At 42.6% G+C, this 24892-nt stretch overlaps 8 protein-coding genes across 10 annotated transcripts; 3 read left to right on the top strand and 5 right to left on the bottom strand.

Annotated features, from left to right (window-relative positions):
• The first annotated feature begins 583 nt into the window (after positions 1–583).
• On the top strand, positions 584–1735 carry LOC117585087 (translationally-controlled tumor protein homolog). Its single transcript, XM_034274355.1, has one exon. The coding sequence runs from the start codon at positions 714–716 to the stop codon at positions 1230–1232; it is 519 nt and encodes a 172-aa protein (XP_034130246.1). The 5' UTR covers positions 584–713; the 3' UTR covers positions 1233–1735.
• A 1028-nt stretch (positions 1736–2763) lies between these two features.
• LOC117585347 (zinc transporter 7) lies at positions 2764–5106 on the bottom strand. The gene is made up of 4 exons (XM_034274790.1): positions 4922–5106; positions 4488–4687; positions 3982–4419; positions 2764–3917 (listed from the first exon to the last, which is right to left on the bottom strand). The coding sequence occupies exons 2-4, from the start codon at positions 4666–4668 to the stop codon at positions 3418–3420; spliced, it is 1119 nt and encodes a 372-aa protein (XP_034130681.1). The 5' UTR covers positions 4669–4687; positions 4922–5106; the 3' UTR covers positions 2764–3417.
• Positions 5107–5613: 507 nt separating this feature from the next.
• Positions 5614–6556, bottom strand: LOC117585627 (40S ribosomal protein S25). Its single transcript, XM_034275193.1, has 3 exons — positions 6462–6556; positions 5886–6162; positions 5614–5815 (listed from the first exon to the last, which is right to left on the bottom strand). Exons 1-3 carry the CDS (start codon positions 6462–6464, stop codon positions 5742–5744), a joined length of 354 nt encoding a protein of 117 aa, XP_034131084.1. The 5' UTR covers positions 6465–6556; the 3' UTR covers positions 5614–5741.
• Positions 6557–6558: 2 nt separating this feature from the next.
• On the top strand, positions 6559–7973 carry LOC117585623 (transcription factor Ouib). Its single transcript, XM_034275188.1, has 4 exons — positions 6559–6773; positions 6834–7621; positions 7685–7756; positions 7812–7973. The coding sequence occupies exons 1-4, from the start codon at positions 6657–6659 to the stop codon at positions 7948–7950; spliced, it is 1116 nt and encodes a 371-aa protein (XP_034131079.1). The 5' UTR covers positions 6559–6656; the 3' UTR covers positions 7951–7973.
• On the bottom strand, positions 7961–13679 carry LOC117585619 (zinc finger and SCAN domain-containing protein 12). 3 transcript variants are annotated; one of them, XM_034275181.1, is made up of 6 exons: positions 10671–10763; positions 10201–10472; positions 9510–9813; positions 8554–9446; positions 8163–8489; positions 7961–8105 (listed from the first exon to the last, which is right to left on the bottom strand). In XM_034275181.1, the coding sequence occupies exons 2-6, from the start codon at positions 10455–10457 to the stop codon at positions 7985–7987; spliced, it is 1902 nt and encodes a 633-aa protein (XP_034131072.1). In that variant the 5' UTR covers positions 10458–10472; positions 10671–10763; the 3' UTR covers positions 7961–7984. The 3 variants fall into 3 exon arrangements, with proteins under 3 accessions (XP_034131072.1, XP_034131071.1, XP_034131073.1); XM_034275180.1 differs by lacking the exons at positions 9510–9813; positions 10201–10472; positions 10671–10763 and adding exons at positions 12920–13347; positions 13406–13672; XM_034275182.1 differs by lacking the exons at positions 7961–8105; positions 8163–8489; positions 8554–9446; ... (1 more) ...; positions 10201–10472; positions 10671–10763 and adding exons at positions 11216–11612; positions 11683–12012; positions 12073–12863; positions 12920–13347; positions 13406–13679.
• Positions 13680–15718: 2039 nt separating this feature from the next.
• On the bottom strand, positions 15719–22426 carry LOC117585621 (F-box/WD repeat-containing protein 11). Its single transcript, XM_034275185.1, has 8 exons — positions 21932–22426; positions 20017–20239; positions 17511–17782; positions 17266–17445; positions 16747–17201; positions 16502–16691; positions 16306–16441; positions 15719–16202 (listed from the first exon to the last, which is right to left on the bottom strand). The coding sequence occupies exons 1-8, from the start codon at positions 21986–21988 to the stop codon at positions 16183–16185; spliced, it is 1533 nt and encodes a 510-aa protein (XP_034131076.1). The 5' UTR covers positions 21989–22426; the 3' UTR covers positions 15719–16182.
• A 419-nt stretch (positions 22427–22845) lies between these two features.
• LOC117585625 (acylpyruvase FAHD1, mitochondrial) lies at positions 22846–23991 on the top strand. The gene is made up of 5 exons (XM_034275190.1): positions 22846–22961; positions 23091–23193; positions 23251–23347; positions 23416–23562; positions 23619–23991. Coding segments are annotated over exons 1-5 (690 nt in total). The 5' UTR covers positions 22846–22960; the 3' UTR covers positions 23961–23991.
• Positions 23981–24788, bottom strand: LOC117585626. Its single transcript, XM_034275191.1, has 4 exons — positions 24683–24788; positions 24486–24623; positions 24277–24433; positions 23981–24226 (listed from the first exon to the last, which is right to left on the bottom strand). The coding sequence occupies exons 1-4, from the start codon at positions 24779–24781 to the stop codon at positions 24024–24026; spliced, it is 597 nt and encodes a 198-aa protein (XP_034131082.1). The 5' UTR covers positions 24782–24788; the 3' UTR covers positions 23981–24023.
• Positions 24789–24892: the final 104 nt, after the last annotated feature.

Raw genomic sequence — 24892 nt, 5'->3', positions numbered from 1 at the left:
TTTTATATTACTTCATCGGTATTCTTGGATTTTTTTTTAAACGAGATGGTATGAAACGCAAAATTGAGTCAACCGAGCGTATATTGCACTGTTTCCCAGTTGTTACGGAAAATATATATTTTATATGGATTATCGAATATTAGAACGTCCTGAAAAGTATGCAGTCCTGTGGACAATTGATTCATCAATCGTATAAAATGCTATGCTCATTGCTGAGAGTCTTAGCTTGCTAGTAATATTATACAGAATACAAAATCATGGAATATGATTTCCAACAAAGAACAACCAGCGTTAGGCCATTGTCGGCCAGGTAGGTTTTCAGCACACAAATTAAATTATAAGCCTCGAAGAACTTTAGCGCAGTGAAAAGTACCACCTTTTTGGATTTAAAGAAAGAGGATTGATCTGAAAAATGCAACTGCAGCTTACGCGATTTGTTTACCTAAATAAATAGTGGAATGTTACTTGGGTTAAGTTCCTTTTCCTTTCTCGGTATATTTGCGGTACTTTTGTAAAATTATATAGTATATTTTGGTATATTTCTGAGCAACAGTCCCACTAAACCGCCATTTTTCCTCGCACATTCTTTTTTCTTCGAAATAGCGCGTGGCAAGTTTTGTTCCCGCCGTGTGGTCCCGGTTCGGTGCAGTATAATAGCAGATTCGCAAGGAATTTGAACGCCATCTTTTCGCCAGTCCAACACCAGCAAAAACATGAAAATCTACAAGGATATCATCACCGGGGACGAGATGTTCGCCGACACCTACAAAATGAAGCTGGTGGATGACGTTATCTACGAGGTATATGGCAAGTTGATCAGCCGTAGTGGCGACGAAATTAAACTCGATGGTGCCAATGCATCTGCTGAGGAGGTCGATGAGGGCACGGAAACCGCCGTGGAGTCCGGTGTCGATGTGGTGCTGAACCATCGTCTGGTGGAATGCTTCGCTTTCGGCGACAAGAAGTCGTACACCCTCTACCTGAAGGACTACATGAAGAAGGTGTTGGCCAAGCTGGAGGAGAACTCGCCCGACCAGGTCGATGTCTTCAAGACCAACATGAACAAAGCCATGAAGGACATCTTGGGCCGCTTCAAGGAGCTGCAGTTCTTCACCGGCGAGTCCATGGACTGCGACGGCATGGTGTCCCTTGTTGAGTACCGCGAAATCGATGGCCAGAGCATTCCAGTGCTCATGTTCTTCAAGCACGGCCTCGAGGAGGAGAAGTGCTAAGCTCCGAGTGTGCGTGTCTAGCTGTTGTTTCTGCACGGGTTGGCGCGCAACCCCGAAGACGACCACCTCAGGCCATAGCCACGGCCACAAAGAAGCAACGCCCCATGCTGCAGCAGACACACAGGAATGGGGTAACCAACAACGGCCCCACGCCCACCCCAACCAGAGGAACATACTCATGCATACCTTCTCTTTATATTTACCCGATAATTAGTTACAATTTTTGAAAGTCCTACATTTATGTTATACTGCTGACGAATCCCTCTGTACCGAACGATGCGATTTTATTTGATTTATTGAGTACAACTAAATTTTCTAGAATTGTTTAAATGTCTAAATTTTGTTTAAATGCAGCAGAGCAGGCAAAATTTGTGGTTGTAGCGAAATGCGAACCGGGAGAAAGGAACCAAAATACAGTAGCTAAAACTAAATAAGATCTGAAACAACATCTTTTGTAATTTGATAACATGGTAAAATATGATATTTTGATAGCAACAACGCAATTTTGTGTGCATTTTCGTTTATGTTTCAAAACAAAAATCGATCAAGAGAGAAATACCGAAACAAAATGGAACATAAGTACTGAATTAAACGGAAACCATATACAACTGTAAATCAAAGCATGTCTGTACTTTTGGGCGTCATTCTTTTTTCGGTGAATTTACAGCTATGAGTAGGTAGACGTCCGCCAGCCGCCTGCATCTACCTACCTAATGGGTGTGAGCGAGTACGTAGTTTGTTGGTGGAGGGGGGAAAGGGAGTTTACATCTGAGTCACGCCGCGCCGGTCGGCTGGGAGTTTTTGGCCAACCGACATGTTATTGACCCTTGACAGTGATGTACAGAGACACACGCACACACACAATGGGGTGCAAATGTCATGCGCAGTACCATTTGGCATTGATTACTATTTTTTGCACGTTGCAGTACAATTTGGCCTAGTTTCGCACGTTGCATTCGACATAACCTCATTCGGCCACTTCTGCTGTTGCTTCTGCTGCTGCTGTCTCTTATCATTTCGAACAAACCGAATATATTATTCTAAAAATTTCAGCGTGAATATATTCATTTTTATCTGTGCGGAGAGGCAAACCCACACAAATGCCATTCACATGGGTGCGAGTGTGCATGTATGAGTAAAACGTGTCTACCTGTTGCCCGTCGCGTGAGAGAAAAGTACAGTGTGCACTCGCTTGAGTGGCTGCTGTAATGGAACTGGTGAATAACTTGCAATGAAATGAAGTTTGTGGTAATAGATTGATGAAATATCGGGAGTATAAAAAATTTAGTTGGAGATTAATTGAAATGAATGCATTTTTTGGCATATTAAAACCGGAGACTGTTGTTAGAGTATAGATATATCATCAAAATGTTGCTCAAAGACCAACAATACTCTTCTGTAAAATTTAAATCTTATCTATTTATCATTTTCTTGCTTGGTTTTTAGGTAAGTGTGAACGGAAGAAACCTTGTCTATTAAAAATGATTTGATTATGGCCCCCAAGCACTGACAAATTAAAACACCAATTCCATTCGGTTTACGTATAAAAATGCTAATAACAAATTATATTTTATTTCGTTCATAATTTTGATGCTGCAAACTGTGACAGGAACAGTTAGTTGACTCAATTCGTAGTAACCCCCATTTACCATAGGGGATCATGTAAGTGTTTTCTTTTGGAAATGTCAGTCAAACTACATAGATACTAGTTGTAGGTAGGTAATGTATATGTATGCTTCTGGCTTTTGATCATGCTGATTTTAAAAACAAATATATAAAAAAGAGACTATTTAGATTTACTCTTGCACAGGTTCTTTCGCTTATATTACAATTACACTATGCTTCTAGATAACCGACAGCACCGGCTGCCCTTCTAAACACAAACATTTTCTGTTTTGTTTCGTTTTGTAATGCTTTCAGTATAAATGGAATGAATGCCGAACGCATTTTAGCTTCTCAACAAATAAGTTAACAAAATCCGAAAAAAATATTACCCATACAATTTAGGATTACACATTGCTAGAGGGGATTTTGGAAGGTATGTGGGTGTGCTGGCATCGCCAAGAGTAAGAACTAAAATTTAGATAAAAGAATTCATTATCATCTCGGTCGAACGAACTACACAAACATACAACACGCTCTGTTAAATATACATGTACAAGGGGCTAGATTATTTTCCGCTGCATCATACATAGTCGAGCTGTATGTAGATCTGTTTGACGCCCACAGACTCGAAGATCATCCTCGTATGCGTCACCACGTACTTGGGATCGACATTCTTGGATACCTCCAGCTTGAGGGCGCCCACATAGACATCGGAGCAGAGCGTCCAGAAGTGTGGCTCCTGCACGGCATAGACGCCGGCCAGGCCGGTTACCTTCTGGTAGCACTGCGGCAGTGAACGATCCAATCCTGATGGTTGACGCTGCATCAATATCAATATCGACTCCTTGATCAGGCCCAGCACACTGAGCCCAATGAGCAGGGATATGAATATCGAGCAAATTGGATCCGCAATCATCCAGCCGAACATTTGCATCAAAACCGCTGATATGATGACACCCACCGAGCCGAGGGTGTCGGCCAGAATGTGCAGGAAGACGCCTCGCATAATCTGCGAATTGCTGCCACCCATGTCGCCGTGCGAGTGCCCGTGGCTATCGTGGTCGTGCGAGTGGCCATGACCTAGAAAAAATAGAAACAATTTGAAGCTCCAATCGAAAGCGAGCCATTTGCGCGACTAACTTACCATTATCCAAGGTGATGGCCTCGTGATTATGATTGCTGATTTCGTTGTGGCTGTGGGAATGCCCGTGACTGGAGGCGCCACCGCCGTGGGAGTGGCCGTGTCCACCGCCGCCGCCGCCATGCGAGTGCCCATGACCACCGCCATGATTGAACGCATAAATGCCGACAAGGTTCACCAGCAGTCCCAGCACAGACACCACAAACAGCCGCTCGTGCTTCACCTCTGGAGGCTCCAACAGCCGCTCCACGCCCTCGGACAATATGAAGAAGGCGATGAACAGCAGGAACAGACTATTGACGAAACCTGCCAGCACTTCAGCACGCACATATCCATAGGAGAACTTGTCATTTGCCTTCCACTTGGTTATTACCGAGGCAGCAAGACCGGCCAGGAGACCCGTGCAATCAAAGAACATGTGAAACGAGTCCGAGATCAGACCTAGGCGTTAAACAAACAAGAAAAGCCTGGATAAGATTAACACCAATCTAAAGTTGAGGAGCACTCACCCAGGCTGTTTGTCAAAATGCCATAGAAGAGCTCAACGAAGGCGAAACTCAGATTGAGCAGCAGAAACAGAAACAAATTGCGTGAATTTCGATCCGAGAAAATAAGGCGCTTCCAGCTGTTTAGCTTCTCTTTGACCCGGTAGCCGAAGCTATTGCGGTCCTTGTGCGACAGCGGTATCATAATTGGGAATCGTGTAAATCTGCAAAGAAACGAACAGCGAGAAATCCATAAAACATACACGCATTACGCTGCTGTTATCAGGTCCGTCATTTGTTTGCATACGTGGTATAATCGCGGTGGCTTAGCCGTCACCGTTGCCGTCGCCTGCCTCCAGCTGGTGCTGGCTACGTCTGCTGCACACACTTGTTCGGGCCTGGCCCAAAAAAATAATATCTGCGGCGTCGGCGGCAATTATTTTATTGTGCAAAATTACCTCACAACGCACGGCGCTTCCTGCTACGTCGTCGAGCAGGTCGACGCTGGTCCTATTTGCACAGGTTGTCTTCTGCACACTGTTGCGCGTGGTTTAATGTTTAAATAAACGACTTTAATTTAATACATCTTTAAGAAACGAGAAAACGGCAATCTGCTGTGTTGTCACAAAAATATGGATAACCACATAAACAAATTCGGTGCTGTAATTGTTGTGTTCGCTGTGAATGGCAACAGTTTAAATTCATCTAATTGTCTTCTCTGCAAAACTTTCTAAATCCGCGGCTGTGGCAAAATAACAACAAATGAATAATGTAGAATTTATAAAAATAATTTAACTATATAGTTTATCGATTTTATAGGGCGAACTATAATGGATGTGCGATAGCTTATGTCGCTCCTAAATTACAGCAGTTAGCCATCTAATTGTCTGCTGGGTTTTGTCCACGACCGCAGCGAATGGCAAAACACAACAGCTGTATGAAATTTAATGTTTTTTGTTGTCTAAATTAACAATTGTATACTATGCAGCAACGATTAACTATCATCTTGAGTAAATATTATGTCGACGGGACGAAATCTTCGTTGGCTGCATGGCAGTACCCCGCAGCAGAGTTCTTGAGTAATAGAAGAGGCATCTTTAGATCCCACTTGGATAAACACTTGACAAAACAACAACAAACTCAAGCAAAATGTCCCTTACATTAATAAGAAAGCAAGTTTATTCAACATTTTACACACAGCAGAGTCCTAGTGCTCTCCCATACAATCAATTCATTGTAAGACGAATGCGACTATAAAAAATGCGTTGGTAAAACATTTTACGCCTCATCACCCTTGGTTGCACGTGTGTAGATCACCTGGGAATGATGTTGCACGACCTGCTTGATCAGACCTGTAAGCGAATAGAATATGGAATTAGTAAATGATTTATTTGGAAATCGACATGTTTGTAGACAACATACCCTTGTCGCGCAGCTCGATGAGAGCACGCTTGGCCAGAGATCCGCGGATCTTCAAACGCTCAGAGACAACCGAGGGGGTGATGAGCTTGTAGGCAGGCACCTCCTTGTACAGCTTCTCGTAGGTGGGCTTGTCGAACAGAACCTGGTTGTTCAACTTATCCCTAACCTTGCCCTTGGACCACTTCTTCTTCTTGGCCTTGCCGCCGCCGGAGCCCTCCTTCTTCTTCTGTGTCTTTTGCGGCTGCTTGGCCGACGACTTTGCGTCCTTCTTAGGCGGCTGCACAAAAAGAGAGACAAGAAATGTTTACATTAATGTGGGTTCACTCAAAATAATATGCACTCCAGACATTTGTTGCCACAAGCAGCAGCACGTAGGGCTAGCTGCGCCGCCTGCTTTCGAGGTTAGGGCGTGCTTCTGTTTTTGCTTCACTGTTTTACATTTTCCAGCCCACTGGCGGGCGGAATTCCATGGCACAGCACTCGGGCAACAGTTCATTCATGTTTTTCTTTCATTTGTCTGCCGTTTTCACACTAAATCTCGAGTATTTTTCCAAAATTCGGTAGCAGCGAACTCACCATCGTGAAAAGTCAATGCAGAAAGATGGAGGACGGAAGTTGCCAGAGTTACCACCGCATCACACAGGGTTGCATGCTCACATTTCGTGCTGGTAATCGATAGTTAGTGCAAAAGTGGCAACCCTGACTGGCCTATCTCTATTGCTCGCCAAACAAATGAATTTAAATAATTGTCCAATCAATTAATTGAACACAATGAACAAGTTCTGCCGCACTTGCGGCAAAACAATTGTCGCCGAGAACAGCCTGCTGATCTTCTCGCGGGAGGGTCGCCAGCTGCTGCACTGTGTGCGCACCATAGCCAATTGCTGGGTGAGTGGAAAGACTAACGTAAATAAAGGCCAACAACTAATGATGGATCGATTCTTGCAGCTTCAGAATATCCCTGAATTCCCGTGCTATATGTGCGAAGACTGCCAGAAGCTGCTCAAGAAGGTGTGTCGCTTCCGCAGGCGGTGTGCGAAAATTGAAGCATACCTTAAGAAACGAAAAGGCAAACTGACGCTGGGCGAAGATCCAGCTTCGGTGTCGCTGCAACTGCCTGCTCAGCCAGTGGCAGCTGCAGATCCCTTGGGTATCGACGAGCTATTGGGTGCCAGCGACATCGAAGAGGAGGATGAGCAGAAGGACTATGATGCCGACAAGTATCTGGAAAAACGTATCCAAGAGTGCAGCTACGAAGGCGACCAGGACCATGCCGACGGGTTCTTACCGCTTCAAGCAGACTATTTAGAATTGGAGACTGAGGCAGACCAAGCTGCTGCCAAAATCGATCCAGAAGCAACACCAGACGCAGAGTCCAACAAAAAAAAAGGCAAAATAAAGACCAATAAGCAAACAATGCGCATGGGACGTAAACTCATACACGTGAAGGTGATTGACGACGCCAATCCCAAGCGAATTGTGGATCGTGATGGTCAAATTGCCAAGCCCTGTATCTGTGAGCACTGTGGCCGCCAGTTTCGAGACACCAGTAATCTGAATGTCCACCTGTTGCGGCACACAGGCACCAAGCCGTTCGAGTGCGAGATATGCCAGCAAAAGTGCTATACGCTGCACCTGCTGCGACGGCATCAGCTGAAGCATACCGAGGGACCCTATGCCTGCACCTTCTGCGGACTAAAGTACAGCACAAACAGCTCTCGGGTGCGACACGAACGGTGAGTAGGAGACAGAAAACCAATTTCTTTACTTTCACTACAATTGAGTTTGTCCTCTTGCAGGGAGGCATGCAAAAAAGGACGAGCACCACAATCCAAGTGGGAGATAATCAAGAAGGGCGAACGCACTTTCCAGTGAGTCTCCAATGAGTTCTCAATTTATTGTTATTAATGTAACCTTTTCCTTCAGCTGTGAAGTCTGTGATCTTTGGTTCCTGCGAGCCGGCAACTTTACGCAACACATTAAATCCGCCAGTCACATTGAAAACGAGCGCCGAAAGAAGCGAAAAACTAAAGCCACCGCGCAACAGTCAAGCATAAATACATGAAACAATGTTGTACATTGGGAAGAGAATATTTAATTTATTCAATATCTACGGTTACACTTTCATGCACCTTTCTTAAATTCTCCTGATGCATTTTTGTGTTCTCATGCGTCTTTAAGTTTGTTTTGTACCGGAAATGAACATTACACAGTTCACACCTGCAAGGAAAAGTTATGTATTGAACCATAATTGGCATCTCGAAATGATCTACATACCGATGTGGTCGCTCGCCCGAGTGTATAAGTTTGTGCGCTTTGAGTTTGGTGCGCTGATAGAAGCCCTTCAGACAGACATCGCATTGCAGTGGCCTCTCCTTGTGTACCCTTTCGTGCTGCTTCAGCATCGCTGGTGCATTGTAGCTCTTGTCACACAATTTGCACTTGAAAGCGTTCGCCTCGGCATGGGATTTAACGTGCCAGGCTAGTGCGTACTTCGAGACATAACTCTTGTCGCACGTTTCGCAAAAGAAGCGCTGCGGTTGTTGCCGCTCCTTGGGTGTATTTTTAGTCGAGCTTTGTGATGATTTTACGCCATGTAATTTGCTAAACGAAAAACCCAACACATCTCAATCGGAACTTTGTGTTTTCACTTCAAATGACGACTTACCACTCGTGTGTATGACGGGCGCCAGCATTTGTAAATGCATCGGGGCAGTGCCTGCATGCAAATGGCAGCTCCCCCTTGTGTCGGACGCGTATGTGAATGTTTCTCATGTAGGCATCGTAGAATTTCATTGGACACTCCGTGCACTGGTAGTTCTTTGTGCGTGTGTGTCGAAGCATGTGAATTTGCAAATTGTGAACCAGATGGAAGGCTGCGCCGCATTGATCGCACACATAGTTTGGCGGCTTTTCCCTCATCTTGGCCAGACGTTGTCGTTCACGTTCCCGCTTCAATTTGGCGTTCACCTTTCGCTTTGGCTGTGATTTTGCCTTCTTTTCCTTTGTTTGCTTCTTGTCCAGCTTATTGCCTTCTTCGCTTTCCTCTTCTATGACGTCTTCCATGTAATTTTGCTCTGAATCTTCTATGGTCTCTTCCTCCTCTTCCTCACCATATGCTCTGGATTTTCTGGCTGGCTTCTCTGGCGTGACTTTATCTTGACCAATTAATTCGATGACCAGCTCCTTGAGGATATCGGTGCCCCGGGCAACGCTCAGTGGATCCGAGGGGTCTGCACCGATATCTTCCTCCAGGGGCTCCAGCATTTCGATATTCGTGCTAAGGTCGGCGCTCTGTGATGCCTTAACATCATTTGCCTCGTCGTCCTCTTCCTTACAAATCATGCCAGCTATGGGCCATTCTATTGTTGCCTGCTCTGTTGCTTGATAATTCTCAGCCGAATCAACCTCCACTTCGACGGCTGCTATGTCACACACAGGATTGCCCTGCGTTAGCTTCACCTCCGTACTGATGACCTTTTCGCGGAACTCAATCGCCGTGTTCAGCGCTGACTGACAATCGGGACACATGTAACGTGGTCCGCCCTCAATGCTGGTTAGCTGTGGAACATGAAAAGTATGTGAATACAAGTTTCTGCTGATTGGAATGCATCTCCGACCTACCCAAACGCCGCAAATGACTTCGATGCGATACAGCAAAACGGCATTCTGCTTGATAAACACATCCTTGGCCGTGGAGTCAAACTGATAGTCCTGATAGCAGGCTCGACATTTCATTAACTGATTAAGAGTTCCTTTAGTGTCTTCGCCTGCCAGCGGATCATCATCTTCGAGAAACATGGAGTCAAGGGATTCATCTTCATCTTCACACGACGGGGCCGGTGGGTGTTCCGTTTGATAATTATCATAGCTGGTGCCGGCATCTGTTGTTTCATCGCTTATCTGGGTCGCCCTTTGTTCTCCGCTTCTACCATAAATAATCAACAATTTTATGTTTCATTCATAAATACAATGGAGAGGAGCAGTAATGGGATAACTGTACTGTGACATGCATGATAGAAACTACGGTAAGGTAGAATTTCGGTGGTGCTACACACATTTTTATGATTTTTCCACAGAAAATAAAGCTGATACTGATGTGGCTGACCCGCAATTTTTTCAAGCTCCACTTATGAAAAATACCACCATCACACGCCCAAGCAAGAATCCACTTGCTATGATTTGGCTGTACCTTTTGTAGTGTGTATCATGCTGCCACGCACACGCACACACAAACACCATTACACACACACAGTTGTACTTGAATGCATTTTTCTTGCGGCCATATTAATAACTAAAGATAAAAAGTACTTACTCTGGCAGTTTTTTATCATTAAATATTAATAAACATTGCTCTGGAATGGCTTCGGGACGCAGCCGAAGACGTCGTTTGCTATTCATACTATCGGCATAGTAAAAATCAGTCTTTTTAAAATGATTTTCGCAAATTCTTTGATTTGTGTATTCGATTTCCAGCGAATCAGCCCATACTTTTCTTTTTTTTTCATTAACTGGCATTCGAAACGTTTTCAGATTGGTTCTTTTTCGACAGGCACCGCAGTAGCTCGACATTTTAATATATTTTCTCTAAAAAAAAAAAAACACACAAAGCGTATGTAAATACACGCATGGGTTAATTGCAATACACGCAAACAAACACACACACGCATACACAAGCGCAAGAGTAATAGAACCACTAGAATTGCAAGTGCATGTGTATGCTTATGTTAGTGGGTGCAGCAGCCAAAATAAACAAATAGAGGTAGCTTGAATCATTTTCCTTACCTTTTACAGGTATTATACCATGAACTTTGTAAATAAACTGTAAACTTTTAATTATACCATGAACAGTGTGACCACGGATTTGTATATAAAATATACTGCCTGACCCTCAGAATTATACCGAAATATGCCTTTTCATTTTCAAAATATACCGCAAAAATATGCCATCTTAAAACATTTTCCTCGATCTTCCTATTCTATTTAATATTACTTGCTAGTTCGAGTTCTCAGCTCTAAAACTTTAATTGTATCTAATTCATCAATCGATTTTCAACAAGATTGGCTGATTTTCATGACATATTTTTATTGTATTGATTGCGAAAAATAGGTTAAATCTAAAAAGGCCAACCAAAAAAAATCATTCAAAGTTACGTGGTCGGGAAAGCCATGTTACGTATTTGACACTTGATGCTTGTCAGCCGGTAGTATGGTATGTTATTTGTCCTTTGTATACCCTATTTTCAGTAATAAATATTACAATTCACTTTCCCAAGCTCTATTTATAAAACAAGGACAAGTCATTGAAAGAATGTTTACACTGCAAGCAATGGCTTAATTATTTCTGAAGTTTTATTGATTTACTTCTTAATATTTGCAATGAAAATAAACTTGTCATATACATATGTATGTATAACTTTTCCCTTCTCCAACATTTATGGAATATTTCATGGTGATACGATAGCTGAAGATCCAATGGGAATCCATGAAAGAGGAGGATGAGGAAGGCGAATAGGGAGAAGAGTATTAAGGCTGTCTGAATTGCCACCTGTTGCACCACACAGGTCGAAACGGGAGACGGTCAATAGCATAAATCGATGTCTATTCTAGTTTGTATAAACTTGCACACTATTCTTCGCCTTCTCTAGATTATCCTGGTGCATTTTGGTGTTTGCATGTGTCTTTAAGTTTGTTTTATACCGGAAATTAACATTACAAATTTCACAGCTGCAACAAAAATGGGAATGGAGAGAAAATCATTTAATTTCAAATAATGTAGAGGAAACTGCACTCCTACCTATGGGGTCGCTCTCCAGTGTGTATAAGTTCATGATCTTTGAGCTTGTTGCGCTGATAGAAACCCTTTAAGCAAACATCGCATTGCAGCGGCTTCTCCTGGTGGGTCATTTCGTGGCGCTTCAGCTTCGCCGGCTCGGAATAGCACTTGTCGCACTGCTGGCACTTGAATGCGTTCGCATTTGCATGCGATTTAACGTGCCAGGCTAAAGCGTATTTCGAAATATAGTTCTTATCGCAAAGTTGGCAAAAATGTCGCGTTGGAGGTCGTTTCTTTGGCGCGGAATTGATCCGATTCCATTTTTGCTGTGGAGCTGCCCAATGTACTTTCCTGAAATGAAACCCAGATCTTAAACGCTGCTACGAATCTCATATTTAATTTACAACTTACCCTTCGTGCAGCTGACGCTTTCCCGCATATGCAAATCTTTCCGGGCAATATCGGCAGACGTAGGGAAGCTCGCCCTTGTGTCGGACGCGTATGTGAATGTTCCTCATGTAGGCATCGTAGAATGTCATTGGGCATTCAGGACAATGGAAGTTCTTTGTGCGCGAGTGCCGAAGCATATGAATCTGCAAATTGTGGGGCATGCGGAAGACCTGCCCGCATTGATCACACACGTGGGATGGGGGTTTTTTTCTGAGCTGAGCGCGGCGTATACGATTTCGCTCTATTTGCGATTTGGTGTTAACCTGTCGTGTTGGCCGAACCGTTGTTTTTTTTTGCTGTTCCTTTGCCTTTGCCGGTTTCGCTGCAGGTGTTTCCTTCTTTGAGCGTTCCGTTTTCGGTTTATCATTACCTGTGAATTCGCTGATCAGTTCATCAAGGATTTTGGCTCCACGTGCAACGCTGAGTGGATCTGCTGGGGCCTTGTTGGCATCTTCCTCCCTTGAATCTAATATTTCTATTTGATCTATCTTATTGGGGCTTTCGTTAAGGCTATACGAATCATCCAAAATGTCATGTTCGCCGTCGTTTTCTACCATAGCAATCGGTGCCCACTCGGCTACAGGCTCTGCGGTGACCAACTCGACTTCTATATCTGGTTTATCACACTCGGGCATGCCCTGAGTTAGCATCACCTCTGTGCTGATGACCCTTTCTCTGAAATCAATCGCCGTATTCAGGCACAGCAGACAATCCGGGCAAATGTAACGTGGTCCGCCCTCGATGTTGCTGAGCTGTGGAATAAAAAAATGTATTTCAATTCTAATCGCTGAATGCACATCAGATCTACCCAAACTCCGCAAATGACTTCGATGCGAAAAAGCAAAACGCTGTTTGCTTTGTCGAAAGGATCTTCGCAACTCGCATCTAACTCAAAGTCCCGATAGCATGTACGACACTTAATGAACTGCGTCTTCAGATATGCTTGCTTTGCATCACCTGAGAGCGGGTCGTCTTCATCCACGAAGGAATTATTTTCAATTTTTGGCGGAGTTAAGAAGGCCGGGGCCGATGCAATTCCAGTATCATATCGGACAAAGCTAGGAGTGGGTTCAATGTCATCCGGTTCCATTTCGGCATCCGCCAGAAGCTCGGCCACCAGTTTCTGGTTCTCTCGCTTCTGGTTGCGTTCCTTGCGTGCCCGTTCCGACATGCTTTCACTTTCGAGGTGTAAGCAAGGCACTGCGCCTTGCCGCAAAGTCCGCTTCTTCGCCAATCCTGATAATTGTGAATGAATTGTAATATATTGACGCATTGAAATATTTTTAGAACTTACCCAATTCGAACTTGAGAGCGCCCACAATATCGTCGTCTTTGAAATGTTTCATGCAAACGCTGGCATTCTTCATATTCAGGGCGTCTTCATTGCCACAAAATGAGAGCCACTGTTTGGCTAAATCAGCGTTTTTCGGAAACTTGAAGAAACATAATTGTGAATTTTTATCAGAGGCCGTTTTGGCACTATTGCAATTAAGCACTGCGCATCTCATTTTTTAATAAAAAAAACAATTTTATTCAATTTTTTATCAACTTAAAACATTACTAGGACTGGGAGAAAAGTCGATAGCGCCATCGATACTATCGACGCTTGAAAATTGCAGACCATCGATTGGAAAGGTCGAGAAAACAAAAAAAAAAAATGACTGACAGGAGCCTTTTGAGACAAATCTCCATAGTTTTATTTTTTTTATTTATCTCTACTGAATGTATGAAATACATAAACTATTATTTGTTTTCTTACATTTTGATTATTAAGGTTTTCAATTTTCGGGGCCACTATCGATGCTTTCCCAGCCCTAGTGTGACCCCAGAAAAATACATTTTCATTTTTAAAATATACCGTAAATATACCGTACAACATATATAATTTATCTTTATTTTGATATTCTGCCTTATATTAACAGCTAGTTCGGCTGCTCAGAACATAAACTATAATTTTATCCGTTTGATGAATCAATTCTGCATAAGTTGTGCTACTATTCATGACACTATTTTATTGAATTGTTACAAAATAAGAATCAAACTAACAAGGTCAAATCAAAAAAGCATAAACGTTGCCAGACTGTTACCAAAAGTAATAGATTGATTGCATGTATTTTACATCATGGTTCGATGCTCGTGGTTCGCCATCACTGATAAAAGCGTTAATTTATCGAAGCTCCAGATACAGTTAGTTTCAATTGGCGCGACATATCTCCTCCGATACATTTTCGGCAGGAGAGGGTCTGCGCGGAGATATGTCGCTCTGACGTACGAAATTCCGCAAGATTCTAAAACATTAGTGATCACCAAAACTTAATAAAAGAGTCCAACAGTTTATACACTTTCTTTTTATTTCTAATTGTCTGTAACCTAGTATGCCCATTCGCGCAATACGCAGTTGCTCTGCTCTGCCATCGTATAACAAGCTGCATTCCATATACTAAACAGTTTTACAAATATTTTGGAGTATGTTTCATATTTCAATCAACTTTTTTTGTTTTTTTTTTTGCTTTTTGTAGTAAAACTTTATGTACATACATTAGTTAACGCGGAAGCAGCGATCGTGAGTGATCAGATCAAGTATCAAGCATTGAAACTTAACCTACAAATAGCAAAACGTAAAGTAAAAGTAATTATCGATCACACTCAACGATACATGTATGCATGTGTATACAGATAGATAGATATTCATATTTGTATATATAGTATATAGTATATTGATGAAAACGACCTGGAAATTTTCTATTTTCTACATACATCAGTATATTGCTATAATCTATAGTTATCATATTTATCAATCAATGAATCGGTTATATATATTGCATAATAATCGAATTAATTTTTTCGCTCACATATCGCTCGTGTATTCCGTATAAGACAGAGACGTCTCTTGCTTTCCTTCATACAAAGAGTTTAAATTATGTTTATATATTGTTGGAGTAAACTTAGATTACCAATGGAGTACTGAGCTTAACTTTAACTTTACATTTAACATAAACATTAGGCAATAGGCATACATATGTAAATAAATTGTTCACTTTTTTTTAAGTCACAAATGTGCATTGCGAATAAAACCAAAACGCATGCTCTGCCAATTTTAAATTCAAATTCCATATAAAAATTAAAATGAAGCGACACTAACTAACATTATACTAAGGACTAATTTCCTCTGTTCGGTCTGCAGATTCCAATCTGTGCATCGAATACCCATCGAGTGCACAGTTTTCCAATTTCCTTAAGGCCGTTCCGTATTTCGCGTGTGTGCTCGTGGGCTAATAGTCTATCTGCCAGAGCTCAATGCAATGCATGGTATTTTGTGTATTTGAGCTAAATAAACACTTAAATTAAACATGAATCTGTATGCTGCAGTTGCAAACCGATCCAGTGCACAATATATGTATCTTGTATGTATAAAGACTGACCCGCAAATGTGTCTTACAGCGCCAATAACTCTAGTTCTGTTTCCATGTTACATTCGTAAACTACAAACCTAACAGCCAGTTTTGCAAAAATATCTTTCATATATGTATGCATATGTATATAAATATTTGTATGTATTTTGTATACTCCTTTTGGATTTATTGTGGTTGCTTTCTTTTTTTTTTATTTTTGTATTGTTTTCTTTTTTTGATTTTATAACTTCATTTTAATTCATATTATGCGCGTGTGTTGTGGTGTGTGCTTTATGCATGGATGCAAATAGACTTTCGGAGATCGCTGTATTTTGGGTAATTTTCAGCAAGGTTTATTTCAAATAGACACGAGATTGAGTACTCTCCATGCTGCACGTTTTTTTTTTTGCTTTTTAATTGCTGGCTAATTATCATTCATTCATTCATCGTAATCATCAAAGTTTTCAATATCTATGTCGTATTCATAATTATCCAAATCTATATCGGGATCGGAATCGTTGTCCGAGTCTATATCGCCGGCATCTCTATTCCAACGATTTCTTCTTCTCGCATTCAAATGCATCTCCTCATCGGTATCATAACCCTCATACTCGTCCCCGTCGTCATCATCGCTCGAGGACAGTAGATGATCCTCGCGCCAATGCCGGTTAACATACTGTTAATGTTCCATAAGGGCCGCTACAATACAGCAACAAGCAGCAGCAGCAGTAACAAAAAACAAAAAAAACAAAGATATTTGGTTATGCATAATTCAAGAGATCAAATGAGGTGAAAGTCTTACGTGACGGCGTGCGGCCGGTCTTATTCTCATTGGGTGTGAAGTTTAGAAAGTCCCAAATCAAAATTGTATCATCGTGTGAGCTGCTGACAATTTGAAACTCATCGAATTGTAACCGAAAGACGCGACCAGTGTGTTCCTAGAAGGTTTTAAATACCGGCTTAAAATGTTGCATAATGTTTCATGACTTCGAACTTACCACAAGTGTGTTTAGACAAAGAGTGTTGGAGGCAGCACGTGGATCCAGTGCAGCCACCAGATCCCAGACCTTAATCTTTCCATCGTAAGCACCGCTGACAATGCGTTTCGTATCGAAACGAATGCAACGTACAAGCTCCTCGTGGCCCTCAAGGACACGCAGGCAAGCGCCGCATTCAATGTCCCAGAGTCTGCGAGACAATACTGAGTTAGGGAATGTTTTAGGATAAGTCTCTTGTTGCTCACCTAATGGAATTATCTGAGCTGCCGCTGACAACCAAACGATCTCTATATTGCAGGCAGGCAATGCCACGCTTGTGGCCATTCAAAGTGCGCACGAACTCACAGCTGGAGGTGGACCAAACCTTAATGGTGCGATCCCCGCTCGCTGACACAATGTACTTCTCATCAAAGTCCACCACATTGACGGCTGCCCGATGGCCGACAAGTACACGACGCAATGTTATCTCGCTGGGTGAGGTCATGTCCCACACGGCAATGGATCGATCCTTGGAGCAAGTCACCATCATGCCATTGTTAAAACGCAAATGTAGCACCGCTTCGCAATGATGAATGAGTGTATTGACCATATCGCCAGTGTTGACATCCCAAACGCGCACCGTGGAATCGCTGGAGCCACTAATGATGACCTTATCATCATACTGTAGGCATAGCACCGATCCAGTGTGTCCTGTGAGGGTCTAAATGAGTAGAGAAAGTTACGATGAGTCACAAAAGGTAGGAGAAAGATGTTTCCACACTCACCTTAACGCACTGCAGATCCGTGCGATCCCATATCTTAATGGTGTTATCCCTTAGGCCGGACACAATCTTTCCATCATCGTACTGCAGGCAATAGACACCCTTGGAGTTCTCGGAACGACAATTGATTCGTCGCAGCATGTGACGACCAGTTCTCCAATTATTCTCAATGCTGTCAATGTCCTGTAGGCAATACACAAAGCGCATAAGATTAGCTAGAAGGCACACGTGCTGGTGGCACAGCTTACATTCATTATTTTGGGGAACAACTCGCGATGGAATGAGTGCGGCCTTTGGGTCTGCCCGGGTCGTGGCTTGAACAGATACTGCATCCAATTGCGTCGCTCAGCCAGGCCACGCCACAACGAATCCGTTCGGACCTTCCGCTCGATGAGCTTCTTCCACAACATACCCTCGGATATAACGCGCAGCCATTCCTTGCAGACCAACTCGGCCGATTTGAGCGATTCGGCATCCACATACGATAAAATATTTTCGGCAATGTGATCCAGACCCTTGACTGTAAATAAGGAACGGATGAATGATTAATTTTGGCATGACAAGTGGTGTACAGGAATTTAATCTACGACCCAATTTAGTCAGCTCTAATTAAGTTACTTTTTAGTGGCAACAACTTATCTGTGACAGATCTGATCTCTGATATGCTGCAGCTGAACGAGATGATGCAATGGGTTATGGAACAGGCAGTCTGGTTGCACCCATCCACGCACACATCAGCCATCAAGCAAGCAACTACCATCATTGACATACAAGACACAAAATGATGCACCTAACGGCATTAAAATGCACTTAGTGTAGTGGGGGGGGGGGGGGGGGGGGGGCACAGAGTCTGAAGTGCATATTCGCTGTTCGCTGCATTTGCCAAACACAATTAAAAGTGTGCATAACTCGTAGCGATGGGTGCGCGCTCTATGGGTGTCGTGTTGGGTCGGCTCTGGTCTGGTCTGGTCTGGAGGGGGCTTTGCGACAATTTGGCTCAAGTTGTTTGGCCGTCGTTAGCGTCGCCGTCTAACGGTCTTGAGAGCGTCTCTCTGTAGGTGGCTCCTGATGTGTGTGTGTGTGTCTGTCTGTCTGTATGCCTGCCTGGTTAGCTGCCTTTGAAGTGCATTACAATGTAAATAGAGAAGACAATGTTGCATATTTGCAACTCTTTCTGTGCTGCCTTGTCTACATCCATGCACAAGGAGGACAGGAAACATTCAACGACTTCCTCAAAGAACTTTTGCCATGATTATGCAGGCGGTGAAAGGGCTACCCCAGAAAAGAAAGCTGTCCATGCAACGATAACATGCCACTTGCCCCGGCTGCATAGGATTTTCACGCACGGCATTCCTCTAGCCGAGCAGCAGCCCCCTTCCAAATTTTTAATCGATAAAATGGATGCGTTCCACAGGAAGAAAACCGACAAAACGATGCCGTTCCTGCGGTCACCTGGCATGGCAGGATATATGTATTTATGTATGTATTCCCCACTTTGCCGGATGCGTTTACATTGCTTTACATTTCCCTACATTTTTATACGCTACGAGGGAACAAAGGGCTATTGTGCCCAGCTTTTTGTTGACTTTATTAAACATCAATATTTATGTGCATATAAGTGCAGTATATTTAAATGTTTATATAAATGCCCCCCCCCCCCCCTCTGCCACATGATCCAATAAAAATATATTCTAAACCTGTTTATCACATTGCAACTGCAACTACCACCCAATACTATTATAATTGTGATTAGTTAAACATTATTATCCGGCAAATAAAAGCACAAAATCGATTCTCATTTTCTTATGAATAATATATAAGTTTTGCTCCCGGTTTCGTTTTGTTTTTGTTCCGGTAAAGAGCGTTTAATGGAAGCAACGACCTTTCAGTCAACAGCAAACTTCACCCTGGACTCCCCCAACTCCTCTCCTCACACTCTCTCTCTCTCTCTCTAGCTCAGCTGCAAAGGCATGCCCCGGCAACAAAAGCAGGCAGCAACAATCGGGTTCAGTGATAGGGAGAAGAGAAAGCACAAGGGGGCAAGGGAGCCCCGCTGCACACCCGTAGAGGGAGAGAGAGATGGAAGTGGGAATGAATTCGAGTTGAGTTCTGTTCGGGGTTTACCTTTCATGTTGTTCAACTTTGTTCCTAAAATTTATACGCTAACTGGTGGAGTATTACGATTTTTCTAGAAAAGGGAAATGCTATGTCCCAAATGCCTATAGCAACAATGCAGCAAATGGGCAAATGTTTGTGGTGTGAAAATATTTAAATACTTCATTTAAATTAGTACAAAATACAATCTTCTTCCTGCTGCTTTCATCTACATACTTTAGTCAAATTTCGTCACTGTTAGGGCATCCTAAAGCTTCTATTACAACAGAAATATTTTTTCATGGCGTGTCACATGGTTTAGGTGCAAGCTTTTCCGATTGCTAAGGATACACTCGTAGTTCAGGCAGCTTTGGATCAATTTAAAATAAGAAAATTCTGCAATCTCTGGGCTGCTGGTATCTCTGGCGCCCGCTTATCGGCTTTTTGGCTTAGCCACCTGTGTGTTGACCCCCCACAACAAATTAAAAGTAAATAAAAAATTGCTCATAGATTAACTTGTATGATGAATAGTTGGTGTTCCTTTGAGCAGATTGTATCTGCGTTTCCCAGAAGTAGTTTCAATTAAATCATTCCACAATCATTTATAAGGTGAAAGCAATTATGTGCGCATCCCGCCTCCCCACTGGGTTGAATACTCACTTGGTAGCAATGTGATAAAGTCCCGCTGTAGCATTGGCTTCAGATACGCATTGATCTGTCCGTGTTGATAGTGGCACATGCGTGATAGTAGCTGCTCAACAAAGTCCACCTGACCCGACTCGCTCCACTGTGTGAAATATTGAAAGCAGAGTTCCCGCTCTGTCTGATATGTGGGCGATGAGTCTTTCTTGCGCACCGGGTCGTACAGCATTGTTGTGGTGAACTGTACAAACAGAGGGAGAGACAGAGAAGAAGGAAATTAATTATGAAATTACATTTGCTTCAATGTGATGTGATATGATATGATATGATACTTTCTTGCACTGGTGAAGTCAAGGGGCGACACATAAAAACTGAAAAACTCCCCTCACCGCTGTGAAGTTGTGCAACATTTCTGAGATTTTTGTTTCGTGTTTTTTTTCCCCATTTTTGTGACTGTTTTGACTGAGCCAACCAATGCGGACGACCCCAAGTAGGGGCTTACAATTAGGCAATTAGTTTGGAGCTCGTGGAGTTTCTTTCTTTTTCGTAATCTTTTACTTTGTTTTTCTTTTTGTTTTTATTTTTTGGGCTACGAAAGAGTTTGCAAAACGTAAATGGCAAAAAGTCAGGCTGGCTGGACATCGCAGCAGCAAATCATTCACACATGATATAAATTTATTTATTTAAAAGATTATGAGGAACTTCTCTAAATATAGTTGAATTATAAAACGTAAACACACAGATTTCATTCAATTTTTAATGGGCGAAAAATGTATGTTAATGGTCTTCCTTCCCCCCCACAAACAAATTGCCTAAACAAATCGGACAAGTGATGCGAGCGTGTGTGTGAGTGATTTGGAAAATTAAGTTAACTGCAATGTCAGAAATTATAAAACCTTGCCTATGCTATATACGAGTAGTGTATTTTATAGCTTGTGTTTGCTTTAGTTGTTTGCCTTATGCTTGAAAGTATTTTTAAGCTTAAATGTTGGTAGTTGAATTTTGTTTTAGTTTGAGACTTTATGGAGTGTCTATTTGCTGCCTTGATAAAGTGGGTTAAAGGCAAGGATGCTCGCACACCTGCCACGAAAAATAGTTAGCCTGATGTCTGTTTGGCATCATTAAATTAATTACCTCCGCAGATTCCACCTTGATTTCGACTTAAAGCCCAGATGACTCAGGCAAAAGCGTTTATTGCAAATGGAAACCACAATTTTTTTGACACAGGTAAATTTACAATAAAACATAATATATAATGTTTGTGCGTTAACTGACCTTCAGTACAAAGCCTACCTATCGCATTTACTCAAGATCTCTATATTGGATGCCATGAATGAATGTTTGTGTACTTTGAGTATTTTTTAATATTAATTGTGTAAACAAACTTGAAAGCAACAAGGCCAATAAACTAAATCTGAAATCTGGTTAGGCCTGCGACACCATTCATCACCTGAGCAGATCGGAAATCGGACAAGAACAAAAAATGAAAGAGAGATGGTAAGGCAGCCGCTGTCGCTGGTGCTGCTGCGGCGGATGATGATGATGGTGACGCTGAATAATTGGGCGAGCGAACTCTCCCGTATGAGGCTGAAAAGTTTAAGGTTAGCACATTTCAAAGAAAAGCAAAGCAAAAACCGACAATGTCTGAATTTAATAGAGTGCACGAGTGCAAAATCTGTAGTATATACGAAAATAAAGCACAAACACACACACTCTGGCATTTAGAGAAGCATATGCATACATGCATACATATACATTTGTATGTACGTTTGGAGCTGTGTGTGTGTGGAGGCGACACCTTGAGTTGAGCATTATGTGCATAAATGTGTGTTGGATTGGGGGAAGGGAGAGAGAGAGAGCATTGCATATATGGGAAATCGTTGCCTATATCGATGGCGCTTACTCAATCCATAATACTTTCGGGTCTACTTACAGCTTGGGCATTGGAGTTGGTCTCATCCATTATTTTGTCCGTGTCCATTTTCATCATTGTGTTTGTTGTATTTATAAGTTACTGGCTGTTTGGGTTTGGTTTTCTCTTGCACACACTCACTCCCGCGAATATGCACAATTGCTTGTTTGCTATTGCTTTTACTTCTACGTTTAACGCGTGAGCCCAATAAATATGTAAATTTAAGTTAGGTTTTTTAATTGCTTTTTTTTTATTTCTTGACAGAAAAATTACAATTTGCTCGTCTCGCTGTAAGTATGACCACAAGTTGGAACCGCGTAAATGACAAATTCACATCACTAAGCCATTTTATGATTCTCGCTGCAAGTCATTCATTACGGTTGGGTTTTGTTACTGCTTCTGCGGCCGCCATTTGATGGTTGACAGCTGCATTTTATGGGAGCGAAGCTGTTGTAAACCGTGCTTTGTCCAGCAAGGCCTGATCTAATTTTATTAACTTAACACTTCATTTAAAATAGTTTTCTTTTCGTTTCCAAATTGGCTGCTGCGGCCTAGTGTGACCGCGGATTTATCGATACCGCCTGACTCGCGGAAGTATACCGAAATATACCTTTTTGTGTTCAGCAAATACCGAGGAGAGACGAACTTAGCCCACTTAACACCACTTCTATTTAAACAGTTGAGCACCTTAAATCAATTGATTAATAAAATGAATTAAATATACCACTATATGCTGATATACAGACTCAATTTTGGCGACAATACATCCAGAATAGTATATAAAATACGCTATGCATTCACCCGCCGATGACTGTGCACTATCGATAGCTCTGTTGTTTTTTTTGTGAGTGCCTTTGAGAGCGGACGGTCATGCTGGCAAAGAGAGTGCTGCAAGGTGCCCATACTTAACCCGCCTAAATAAAGGCAACCCTAAATAACAGCTGCTGATCGCTTTGCTCTCAGTTTTGTTGTCGTTACTTAATTGATAAACTTTTATTTGGGGCCGACTCTCCAGATAACCTTCACTCTAAATTAAAAAACATTGACGCAAGTAAGTGCCGGTCCAGCTGTATGGGCTCATTCGCTCACATTCATTCGACCCCAGTCGCTGTCTCATGATATTCCGATCAAAGTTTACAGCCTCAAATTGTAACTAAAAAACAATTCAAACTTCTTCCAGTGGTTCGATTAACGGCTCGCTTTCTAATGGCTGTTCGCAATCAAGACACGGCCAACTTTATGCGCGATGGCAAGAAGATCGTCGGAGTGGCCCTGAACTACATGTAAATCTTTACACTGATCTAAATGTTGATAATCTTCAACTTGTAACGTCCATGCAGGGACGTTGTGAAGGCTAGAAATGTGCCAGTGCCAAAGGAGCCGCTGGTTTTCCTCAAGCCCACATCATCTTATCTGCGCGAGGGTCATCCGATAATCGTGAGTTATCAGCGCGTCAAATGATTGGCCTTCAGCTAATTTGGGAATTTTCTTTTCTTGTGTTTCAGCTGCCCAAAGTGTTCTCCAAAGTGGCCTATGAAGTAGAGCTGGGCGTGGTGATTGGCACACGCTGTAAGAATGTCACCAAGCAGGATGCCATGAAGTATGTTTCGGGCTATTGCCTGGCACTGGACTTAACTGCGCAGTGTAATCTGGTGAGGATTTAGTTTTCTTCTATTCCAATCATCGAGTAATCTGGTTTTCCCTTCAGACTGCCGCTCGTGCTGCTGGTCAGCCGTGGACTTTGGGCAAAGGATTCGATACTTCCACGCCCGTTTCGAAATTTATACCCTTCGATGACGTGGACGATCCACACACGCTGCCATTGTGGCTTAAGGTCAATGGAGAAGTGAAGCAAAAGGGCTGCACCGCGGATTTGATCTTCAAAGTGCCCGACATCATTTCATACGTGTCCAAGTTTATGACGCTGGAGCCCAATGATCTGATACTGACGGGCACGCCCAATGGTTCGGATGCTTTCAAAGCTGGCGATGAGATTGAGTGCGGCATGGCCGAGCTTGCCACGCTTAAGTTTCAAGTTTGTGGCGAATAGACTGGACAAATATTTCTGTATGCTCTGTAAATGATTTGGTTATGCATAATTTATTGTTTAATATTACTTCCTGCCATTGCTGCCCTTGACATCATCGCAGGCAATCAAATATTTGCGCATCGCTGCACACTCGTCTGTGTTCTTCCATTTGGTGGCGGGACACTTGACGTAAACCTGTTCCAAAGTGCAGGCCAGCAGGGTGGCAGGATAATAGTCGCATTCCCCCTTCGTGTGCATCCATTGGTATTGCTGGGTGCGCTTTTTCGCTGTTTCAAAGTGGATTAGAGTAGGTCATGGTATGGTGCTCCACACTTACCATAATCCACGCAGCTATTCAGGCTGCTTACCATCAGTTGAGACATGTTCGCATCGTTCTTGTAGCGCTGCTGGTAGCTTCGCTGCACGGCTGCCACGTTCACGGTTCCATTGGTCAGTAAAAATCCATTCGCCTTGAAGGCACACTCTGCTATGCACTGAAAATGTTTGTCTTTAATAGTTCTATACACCATTTGTGTCCTTACACACCGCATGCAGCGCCACTTTATCCGATTTAAGATTCCGCGACTCGCCATTGTTTGTGGTGGTCGCGTTTCGGGATAGCAAGGATTTGCGACAGGTTTTGATGGCCTGATCGTTACGTTGAACATCGCAGCAGGAGCTCATCTAAAGGATAATTAACTAAAGAAAACCATGAACTGGGTAAAATGTGTTAAGAGTCTCACAAATTTGGGCTGTTTTGCCTGATCACAGCTCGTGTAATTGAATGCAGCGGCGCACAAAACTGGCAAAATAAACAGAACCACTTGTCCCAGGTACATCATTGTCACTCAAAAGTTAGCAATCAAGTGAACATTTTGGCCAACTTATATTAGACTATATCTAAACTATTTCAATATAATTTTAAAGTTAATGTTGCATACAAATTAATAGCG

The sequence above is a fragment of the Drosophila guanche genome, unplaced genomic scaffold, assembly GCF_900245975.1.
Source record: "Drosophila guanche unplaced genomic scaffold, DGUA_6, whole genome shotgun sequence".
In the NCBI taxonomy this organism is placed as follows: domain Eukaryota; kingdom Metazoa; phylum Arthropoda; class Insecta; order Diptera; family Drosophilidae; genus Drosophila; species Drosophila guanche.
Note: the sequence above shows the minus strand (reverse complement) of the source record. Positions and strands in the feature narration are given on the sequence as shown.